This window comes from Anarhichas minor, unplaced genomic scaffold (genome assembly GCF_050575085.1).
Source record: "Anarhichas minor isolate MPS153535 unplaced genomic scaffold, ASM5057508v1 ptg000074l, whole genome shotgun sequence".
Lineage (NCBI taxonomy): Eukaryota > Metazoa > Chordata > Actinopteri > Perciformes > Anarhichadidae > Anarhichas > Anarhichas minor.
Genome location: NW_027466520.1, coordinates 1,060,383 through 1,070,474, shown reverse-complemented (window position 1 = coordinate 1,070,474; position 10,092 = coordinate 1,060,383). Strand labels below are relative to the sequence as shown.

At 45.6% G+C, this 10,092-nt stretch overlaps 1 protein-coding gene across 3 annotated transcripts; it reads left to right on the top strand.

The window, feature by feature from the left end:
* The first annotated feature begins 216 nt into the window (after positions 1 to 216).
* Positions 217 to 9,738, top strand: kbtbd2 (kelch repeat and BTB (POZ) domain containing 2). Of its 3 annotated transcripts, XM_076080767.1 has the most exons (5): positions 217 to 367; positions 2,387 to 2,422; positions 2,659 to 3,219; positions 5,842 to 6,007; positions 6,108 to 9,738. In XM_076080767.1, exons 3-5 carry the CDS (start codon positions 3,047 to 3,049, stop codon positions 7,665 to 7,667), a joined length of 1,899 nt encoding a protein of 632 aa, XP_075936882.1. In that variant the 5' UTR covers positions 217 to 367; positions 2,387 to 2,422; positions 2,659 to 3,046; the 3' UTR covers positions 7,668 to 9,738. The 3 variants fall into 3 exon arrangements, with proteins under 3 accessions (XP_075936882.1, XP_075936881.1, XP_075936883.1); XM_076080766.1 differs by lacking the exon at positions 2,387 to 2,422; XM_076080768.1 differs by lacking the exons at positions 217 to 367; positions 2,387 to 2,422; positions 2,659 to 3,219 and adding an exon at positions 3,236 to 4,665.
* Positions 9,739 to 10,092: the final 354 nt, after the last annotated feature.

The following is a 10,092-nucleotide window of genomic DNA, read 5'->3' as shown; positions in this document are numbered from 1 at the left end:
TTATATATGTATAGATATACATATATATATATGTATATAATGACCCCAAAAATGTGCCTAAATTTATCAATTTAAATATTTAATTTAAAGCACCGTTCTCTCTCTCGTCCAGTTGTGCCTCCATCACTCCACCAGAGGTCGCTGTTCCTCTCTTAACACGGGCCAGACCGCTTAGTGCGAGCGCATGCGCAGTATCCTTATATGGCCTCTGTGGTCTTTCAGGCGCTTATGATGCGGCTGAAAGGTTGTCCTCTGCTCGGCGCTTCCTTCAACACAACTAACTATTTAAATGTCTACATTCTAAACTCGAGGAGCTCACTTGGCACTTTCTGCTGACGAGGAGTCAGTCAGTTCGCCTACAGTTACAGTAAGGAAGCGTCTATTTTGATTGTTTTGCAGTTTGTTTACCCCGTTTAGCGCTTAGCTTGCTGGCTAGCATTGTGTCTGCTAGCAAGCATGACTGCTCTCTGAATATGTTTTTGTTTTTTTGTACCTATCGTGTGACCTTTTTCTGGAAGTCTTTCACAGTTGCAGGTGATGATGTTAGACACATGCCTTTCTAACAGTCAGCTAGCGTGCATCTACGTAAAACCTGTGTAGCTAAAAGGAAGCTAACGATGCTAGCTTATGCCGCGAGTGGCAATCAAGCAACTGTCGCTAACGTTACTTGAGCTAGCATCGAAGCTAGCTCGGGGGGAAAAAAGGTGTATCTGGTCAGTTGATTGGATTAACGTGTATTTATTATAAATTAAGTGGCATATATGATTGCGTCATGTCTGGTAAGCTAACATGCTACTTGTTTTTAGATTAACAGGCAGGGTTTGTTTTGGTTAACGTGCTAACGTAGCTAGCATCAGCTAGCTAGTCCACAGAAATGTCAACGATAAACAGGCTTCACGTATTAGCCTTTTAATCAAGACCAGTTGACGTTAGTTAAAGGGATGTTAAGGGTAATTAAGTGGTTAAGTGACTGTCGTTAGCTCGCTAGTATAGCTAGCAGGCTATTTATAAGCTAGTGCTTTCGAAGTTATTGTATGCAAAGGGCCTTAAGCGAAGTATAGATAGATGGATGGATGGAGAGATGGATGGATGGGTAGGTAGGTTGGTTGATGGATGGATGGATAGTTGGGTGGGTTGATGGATGGATGGATACCTAACCAGTGTTGAAATTAAATTTACATAAGTACAAATTCTAAGTACTTTACTTGAGTATTTCCATGTTCTGCTACTTACTACTTCTACTTCATTACTGTCATACTGTACTTTTACTCAACTACATTTATTTGACAGCTTTAGTATCTTTTCAGATCCTTCCTGTGTCTCCAGATGTGTTGATTTATTTATTTATTTTTTATTTTAGATGTTGAATGTTTAGGATAAACTAAAGGATGAAGTGTTTCTTTATGGGTGGAGAGAATCCCCCGACTTCTTTAGATAAATATGATATTTTAAAAGCCTCTTGGATCAGCTGGATAAATGCATAATCACAATGACTGTTTTTTCTTTTAAGAGATATGTGGTTCTCACAGGGCAACAACGCTACAAACACGATTATCTTATAGAATATGATGCATTGATGGAGATTAAACTAGCGTTAAAATGCAACATACACATTAATGCAGCAGTAATATTAATCCAGAAACAGCATACATAATAGTACAACACTGACAGGGAACATTTTACTTCACAATCAGTATTTCCACAGTGTTGTATTAGTACTTTTACTGAAGAAAAGGATCTAAATACTTCTTCCACCTCTGGAGACTAGACGGCCTAATAACAGACAAACATCTCAGTATATAACGTGACGTTCTCATTCATCGTTGGCTAAAGTTAGCTTGCTGGTATGCTGAAACGCTTGCTAGCTGCTCCCGCTAACGTCACAGCGATGGAAGATATTCTGAATCTCACGTCGACAGCTGACGCAGAGCGTGTTAACAACGGGAGTGTTGATGCGAAGAGATGACAGCAGATCGGAGGTCGTCTCGGGTGGTCGCCGACATCAGCATCCAACAGATCTGAGTCAGTGTGGAGATGGTTGTGAAATGAATTTGACACAATGGTCAGATTATTTCCATTTACTCCACAGTGCTGTGTTGAATCAGACTGTCGTGGTGGACAGTAGTGGTGTTGTTGGTGTGGCTTAAAGCCGGGCAGCTTGAAGGCATTGATGGTAAAAGTGGCTTAATGGCTCTGTGTCGTGGTAACCTGCCAAAAGGCCCGATGTAATTTAGGATGTGAGCAGCGGAGCTCAAGACTTAACAGCCAAACGCATGATGTGTTTTTGTCTACTTACTCTTTCCCTTTTTAATATCTCTCTAGCTTTTACTGCAGGGCTCTCTTCTAAAGACATTATAAATCATCAACAGTGTTTTCTCTTTATCAGAACCTGCATTGCAAGAAAAAGCATGATTGAATTCAGGTTGGATTTTTAAATTCTGCTCCCAATAATGAGGATCATTGTAGACTCATGTACAGACAGTATGAATCTTTATAAAATAACAACTGCTTGACTATTAATGCAGTACATATCGCAGTGTAAAGAACTACCTGAACACAGTGTTGTGACATGATGGCATTCAAAAAGTCAGTTATTTTATTCTGTACTGATAGTTTCCATGGTTGTGAGACTAAACTTTGCTCTGTTTGTTTTTCCAGACGAGCGCTGATGTAGCAGCGCTGCGACGGTCGTGGTTCTCTACCTCCGGCCCTCGGTGCCTCACTGCATGTCCTCAGACATCGGATCCACGAGGGGAAGCGGCTCCTTCCTCACCCAGGACCCTCTCCTCAGGACTCAGTGAACATCTCATCATTCAGCTCCTCTCCAGCAGAAGAAGAAGCAGCCAAAATCTTTTCCACAAAGGAGTGTGAACACCTCCACTTGGATTGGTGGAGGTGTTTAAGAGCTTTCCCCACCTCTCCCCTTCCTGTTTGTCCTCTTATATCTTTAAGAATACTTTTTGTTTTCTTCTCGTCGTTGGCGTGAGTCTGGTTCCGCCGGCCGGGTGACTTTTCAAAACTGGGGCACGATTCATGGGATGCAACCATGTCGGATCTCAGTGAGCGTAGGCCGGTCAACACGGACTACGCCGTCGCTCTGCTGGAGCAGCTCAAGTTCTTTTACGAACAGAAATTACTGACTGATGTCGTGCTGCTGGTGGAGGACACGGAGTTCCCGTGTCACAAGATGGTCCTCGCCACATGTAGCTCCTATTTCAGGTGAGCGCCACGGGGGGGTTCTGTCAGGGCTGATTGTGCTTTTGTGTGGCGTAGCTCTTCCCTAGTTTGTCTCCTTCAGTTTCAATGAATAATGCACCACACCGCGTTGTGTTTTTTGTGTCTAAAGACCGCAATCATCCCCCCCTCCGTCTCGTTGAGATGGAGATGGCGCGGTTGTTATGTCTAAGTGCTCACCTCCTACAGTTACAATGAATAATGCACCGCGTCGCAGAGCAAGTGTTATCCACTCCGTACACGGGGACGGGGTTTCCTGAAAAGCTCTGCACCAGTTATTATTCTGTGTGTGTGTGTGCTGCGGTGAATGTGACGGAGCAGCAGCAGAAACATCTGCTCTGGGAAGAGTCCATCTGTACTTGACAGGAGGCTCATGCTGCGTTTCAACACGCCGTCTCACCCTCACTGCACTCTCACACATGCATTCCAAGAAAAGGTCCCGACAACTCGATGCCCCTCTCTCTCTCACCCGCCTTCTCCGCGATCTTCCCCACTGTTTCCGTCACACTTGTTATCTGGTGCGAACATGCAAAGAACCCCCCCCCCCCCCCCCCCTCCTCCTGCAGGGTTCATAGGTGTCGCAATGCTTCCTCTAAACTGCTACTCCTTTTTCTTTCTCTCTCGCTTGAGGGGAAGGGAGGGGGGGGTGAGGATGCTGAGGAGAGCTTGTGTTTGGAGGGTAAAGTCTGGTCACGTAGGTCTTCGGAGATGAAGAGAAAAGGGAAGAAGAAGAGGGTGGGGGGGTGCAGGGGTATGCCTGCAGGGTTGCGTAATACGGCTTGGCGGGTTTAACCCCTGCTGTGAGCAGCAAATAGTCTCTCTCTCACACACACACACACACCCCAAACTAATCTAAATAATAAAAACATCTAATTGATTACGGCCGTCGCCATGTCGTTTTTGCAACCGATAAACAGGAAGTGACCATATCTGGACTAAAGCATCCCCTGCTCTATGGTCTGTTTGACTCTAAATGGACCATAATGTACTAAATGAACATCATGCTGTATTGAAGAAGACTTGAAACTAGAGATTGAGACCATAAACTCATGTTTACAATGTTTACTGAGGTAATAAATCAAGAGAGAAGTAGAGTCATTTTCTCATAGACTTCTATACAACCAGAGGAGTCGCCCCCTGGATTGTTTCGTCTACAGAAGGTCAGGTTATAGTGAAAGAAAATGTCCGTCACAAGTTCTCTGAGCCATGGATTCATGGACTAAATGTTTCAGCACCATTAAACACTGAAGCACCTTTAGAAGCCCAGTCTGTATATTTTAATCTATTGTGGTGTGAATGTGAGCGTGAATGTTTGTCTGTCTCTACATGTGCCCTGCGATGAACTGGCGACCTGTCCAGGGTGTACCCTGCCTTCGCCCAATGTCAGCTGGGATCGGCTCCAGCGCCCCGCGATCCTGAACAGGATAAGCGGTTTGGATAATGAATGAATGAATAATCTGTAACGGTTAATTGTTCAAAACCTCTTCTTCTCTTGGAGCTGTTCACTGTTCTTCTATGAAACTAACGGAAGAAGGATGACCGTCACATTCTGTGCATCGCTGCAGTTAAGAACATTCTGGCACCAAAGACATCTCTCCATAATAAATGCAAATTACCGGTTAAAGCCGGTAACGGCTCTACGGGTGCAGCTGAAGAGGTTAAAGAGGCTCCGATTAATGGAAACGCTCATCAGTGTACAACGACTGTCCAATATAATAATAACTTTTTTTATATAGCTTCTTATAAAAAAAAAAAACAGCGTTTACAACGTGCTTTGACAGACAATAAAGTCAGTTGTCACATCTGCTTTAAATAAAGTATTCGTTCGTGCTCTTTAAGACCAAGAATACTTCTGTTTTAATGGTTAAAAAAATATTAAAACTTAATGTCAAAGAATTTAAATGAATAAATAGTTTCTAAAGGAAGATAAAAATCTATACATTCATGTAGAATTTATGACTTTTTTGAAACTTAACGTTGCAGTAATTGACAGAAAATCCCAAAAATTGAAAGCAAAAATGCCACAATGTCACTGTCTACCAGCTCCTCCAACAAACCAAATGACTGATGTTACTGAATATCTTCTGGTTTTGGGTTCAGACGTCTCAAATAGTTTTAAAGGAAGTTAGTTAGCACATTCATCATGGACGTAATGATGTTTCAGTAGCTTTTAAATAAATGACAACGTGAACGTTGCATTCACTTCCCTGGTCCCGGTCGGGGACTCTGTCTGTTTTTACAGCCGTCTTTAGAGGTTCTGTTTGTTTAAGAGGAGAAACGGCAAACACGACTGAACCTGGGACTTTTATTACCCACAATCCACTAAAGGGAGTTGACCCGTCTTAAGTCTTTGACCAGAAACCACAGATACTTCCAGATAAGAAGGAACAGGCTTTGACTTGAATACAAAAGGAGTATTTAGAGGTCTGAAAATACAATTAAATACTCGTATTCTAATTTCTGTGTCCAATAAAATCCTTCTAACAAGACTGTCTTCATGGACGTGATCTTCATCAATGTGAGATCTCGTGGTTCACTTCCTCCTTCGGTAACAGTCGTGTTGTTGTTGTTGTTAACTGACGGTCCACCCCCGTCTCACTCCCGCAGGGCGATGTTCATGAGCGGCCTCAGCGAGAGCAAGCAGACCCACGTCCACCTGAGGAACGTGGACCCGGCCACGCTGCAGATCATCATCACCTACGCCTACACGGGCAACCTGGCCATCAGCGACAGCACCGTGGAGCCGCTGTACGAGACCGCCTGCTTCCTGCAGGTCCGAGACGACTCGAAATAGAAGTTTCTACCTACTGGTGGTGTTTCCCCTTCAGTAGATGTGTTCCTTAAAGAGAAATGTTTTCTGTCCTTCTGTCCAGGTGGAGGACGTCCTGCTGCAGTGCAGAGACTACCTGGTGAAGAAGATAAACGCCGAGAACTGCGTCCGCATGCTGAGCATCGGCGACCTGTTCAGCTGCAGCGAGCTCAAGCAGTGCGCCAAGCGCATGGTGGAGCACAAGTTCCCCATGGTGTACCGGCAGGAGGCCTTCCTCCAGCTGTCCCACGAGCTGCTGGTAGACGTCCTGTGCAGCGACAACCTCAACGTGGAGAAGGAGGAGACGGTGCGCGAGGCGGCCATGCTGTGGCTGGAGTACAACATGGAGGCGCGCTCGCAGCACCTGTCCTCCGTGCTCAGTCAGATCCGCATCGACGCGCTGTCCGAGGTGACGCAGCGCGCCTGGTTCCAGGGTCTGCCGCCCAACGACAAGTCGGTGGTGGTGCAGGGCCTCTACAAGTCCATGCCCAAGTTCTTCAAGCCTCGGCTGGGCATGACCAAGGAGGAGATGCTCATCTTCATGGAGGCCATGTCGGAGACGCAGGGCGACGGGTACGTGATGTCCGGGTCCCTGCCCACTATGGTGGTGTGCTACAGCCCGCAAGCGGAGAAAGTGTACAAGCTCAACAACCCCCCGGGAGACCTGCAGAAGGTGGGCACCCTCGTCACGCCGGACAACGACGTGTTCATCGCCGGCGGACAGATCCCCCTCAAGAACTCCATCACCAACCACGGCAAGAGCGGGAAGCTACAGGCGGTCTTCCGCTCGGTCGACAGCTTTTTCTGGTTCGACGCCCAGCAGAACGCCTGGGTGCCCAAGACCCCCATGCTGTGCGCCCGGATCAAGCCCTCGCTGGTCCACTGCGAGGGCTACATCTACGCCATCGGCGGGGACAACGTGGGCGGGGAGCTGAACAAGCGCACGGTGGAGCGCTACGACTGCGAGAAGGACGAGTGGAGCATGATGAGCCCGCTGCCCTTCGCCTGGAACTGGAGCACCTCGGTGGTGGCGCACGACCGCATCTACGTGATGACCCACGACCTGATGTACTGCTACTTCCCGCGTGCCGACACCTGGGTGGAGATGGCCATGCGCAAGACCAGCCGCTGCTTCGCCTCCGCGGCATCCTTCGGCGACCTCGTCTTCTACATCGGCGGCCTCCACGTGGTCAGCAACTCCGGCGTCCGCCTGCCCACCAGCACCATCGACGGCTCCTCCGTGACCGTGGAGATCTACGACGTCAACAAGAACGAGTGGCGCCAGGCCGCCAACATCCCCGCCAAGCGCTACTCGGACCCGTGCGTGCGAGCGGTGGTGCTGCTCAACTCGCTGTGCATTTTCATGCGCGAGACCCACATGAACGAGCGTGCCAAGTACGCCATCTACCAGTACGACATGGAGCTGGACCGCTGGTACCTGCGGCAGCCCGTGTCCGAGCGCGTGCTCTGGGACCTGGGGAAGGACTTCCGCTGTGCGGTGGGGAAGCTGTACCCGTCCTGTCTGGAGGAGTCCCCCTGGAAACCCCCCACCTACCTCTTCTCCCCCGACGGAGCCGAGGAGTTCGAGGTGGACGGGGAGCTGGTGACCCTCCCCCACGTATAGCTCTGAACCTCCCCCCCCTCCCTCGCTGACTGAACCAGGAATCTGTACCGCTGAGGGACGAACAAGGGAGGAGAGTTTGTGGAGGGATCTTTGGACTTTGAGGAGGCTCGCGTTAGCTTCAGCTGTTGCTGATGAACAATGCAGCCTTTACCCCTCCCCCCAAGAAGAAGCCTGGAGCGATAAAAGATGCCCCTTAAAAAATATACTAGTAATCTGAAAAGTTGTTTTTCTTCTTATTTTGTCATCTGTTAGATATTATTACAAGTCTGTCATACTGTTTCCACAATGTGATGATCTGAACGTCAACTGATTTTGTGATGATGATGATGATGCACTTAACTGGTAAACCTTCTTGGAATGACAATGGCGACTGTACCAAAATCCCCCCCCCCCACCCCCAGCCCCCCTCTTCTCTCACCACTGATACATGAAAACTGTTTAAAATCTGTTGTTTTGAGTTTAAACCTTTTGAAAAGTTCTCGGCTCCTTTGTGGCAGGAAGGCAGCATTTGCAACGACTCGGCATCAAAATGTCTCCTGTTGCACTCTGGGTGTTTTTCACATTGAGTTTAAGAGTTTATATTAACCCTAAAGTTGTAATTTGACCTAAAATAAAGTCCCAATATTAAAGTTTATTCTAATTAAAGGTTTTGGGATGTGGTTCGGTTGTTATCGTGTGACAAACTCCATCCGCTAGTTTCCAGTAAGTGGACTTGGTGCTAAGAATTATTGTCAAAACTACTGATTATTCATCAATAATGAATCTTTGAGCTTAAATGTTTTCACATGATAGCAATTAAACCGAAGATGTGATTGAAAGAAAAGAAGATTTCTGCCGATTGAACCTCGTGTTGTGATTTGTCTCGTCCAAAATGTTTTGGTACGTTTCTGACCAGAGCTGCTATTAAAGATTAGTAATTGCATTGATGATCACTACTTTTGATTGATTAATTCATCTATTAGTCTATAAAATGTCCCAAAATAATGTAATTCTTTATAAATTCTCACATTTAGGAAGCTGGAGCTTGTTTCATGCTTCTGCTTGAGAAAAGACAAGAAACGGTGAAACTATTTCCTCAAGCACAACACGTCAAACACTTCCTGGTTTCAGCTTCTTAAATGTGAGGTTTTGATGTTTTTTTGGGACAAAACCAGTTTGAACTGACCAGACGGTTCACCAATAATGAAAGTTAAGGTTTAGTTGCAGCTAAGTGACGACTGTCGGTTGAGGAATCCTTTTAGTTTTGTTGCCGTCTGACTATCTTCCTCCACAAATGAGCAAAAACACTTCTTAGTATTTGATAACCAGGATTTCGGCAGACGAGAGCAGCGGGGGTGCCGTGGGTCTCTGGAGGGTCGGGTCGGGGGGGGTTATAAAGAGGGTGACTGCAGGTCCGGTCACCCATCACCTCCCTCCTCACCGCTCTCCTGACTCCACCACAGCGCCCCCTGCAGTCTGTTTTCACGCCGCTCTTCCTCACAGCGATCAGTTTACACTCGATCCATCGCCACATGATCATGAATACTTTTTTATTTTCCTCTGCAACACAACACAACTCCACTCAGTTAGGTTTCGGGCTCATGTATTTTTTATTTTTTTTTTGTTATTTCCAAGCTGCTGAGATATATATATATATATATATATATATATATATATTTTTCATATGTTAAAAAAAAGAAAAGACGTCTGTTTAAGTGTGTGGGGGGGGGGGGAAATAACCAGGTCTATTTTGTATTAGTGTCTTTTTATTTTTATTTAATATCAAACATTACTGTAGTGTGATGGTGGGTAGATTTCCATTTTCCTATCAGATTTAATTTGAGTGAATATTGAGTATTCTTGCTGCTGATTGGTTGTGAGAGGAGAGGGCGGGCCCACGGCTGTTGCTATGTCCCAGCAACCACTAGCAGTAGTGGGGGGGGGGGGGGGTCTTCCTCCTACCTTTAAAAACATGAGCACAGGTGCTTCATGACAAACCTTACTAGCATGTTTGGCTGCATCATATTCCTTTGGCACTGTATTTTGAATGAACGTTAATTTATTAAAAAACATACCAAAAACGTTCCTGAAACTGACTCACGGCTTCTTTTGTTTGGACAATAAACAATGAAAAAGAAATGTTCATCTGTTTATATGTAGGATTTAATAATTAATCATTTAAAACTTTAAATTAAAATCCCTTTAATATCACAAATTCTTTAAGTTGGGGTTTAATATCGGGTTAGATTTGTTACTGAATATCTGACATAATACTTAAAAACGTACCCTGCATCATCATAAATATACCAGCATGCTTATTACAACACTACATACATAAAGAAAAATAATAATCTGAGTTAGAAGGGTTTTTCAGTTGCACATTGATAAGCTAACAGCAATTACTGTTTAAATTTAGGGATTTAAACAGTAATTAACGGTTGTAGAA

What these genes read in the sequence shown, in the direction of transcription:
- kbtbd2 (XM_076080766.1), top strand. Translation starts at nt 3,047, where the DNA reads ATGTCGGATCTCAGTGAGCGTAGGCCGGTCAACACGGACTACGCCGTC. An exon ending in ACATGTAGCTCCTATTTCAG is followed by an intron (nt 3,220 to 5,841) that starts GTGAGCGCCACG and finishes TCACTCCCGCAG; the next exon opens with GGCGATGTTCATGAGCGGCC. An exon ending in AGACCGCCTGCTTCCTGCAG is followed by an intron (nt 6,008 to 6,107) that starts GTCCGAGACGAC and finishes CCTTCTGTCCAG; the next exon opens with GTGGAGGACGTCCTGCTGCA.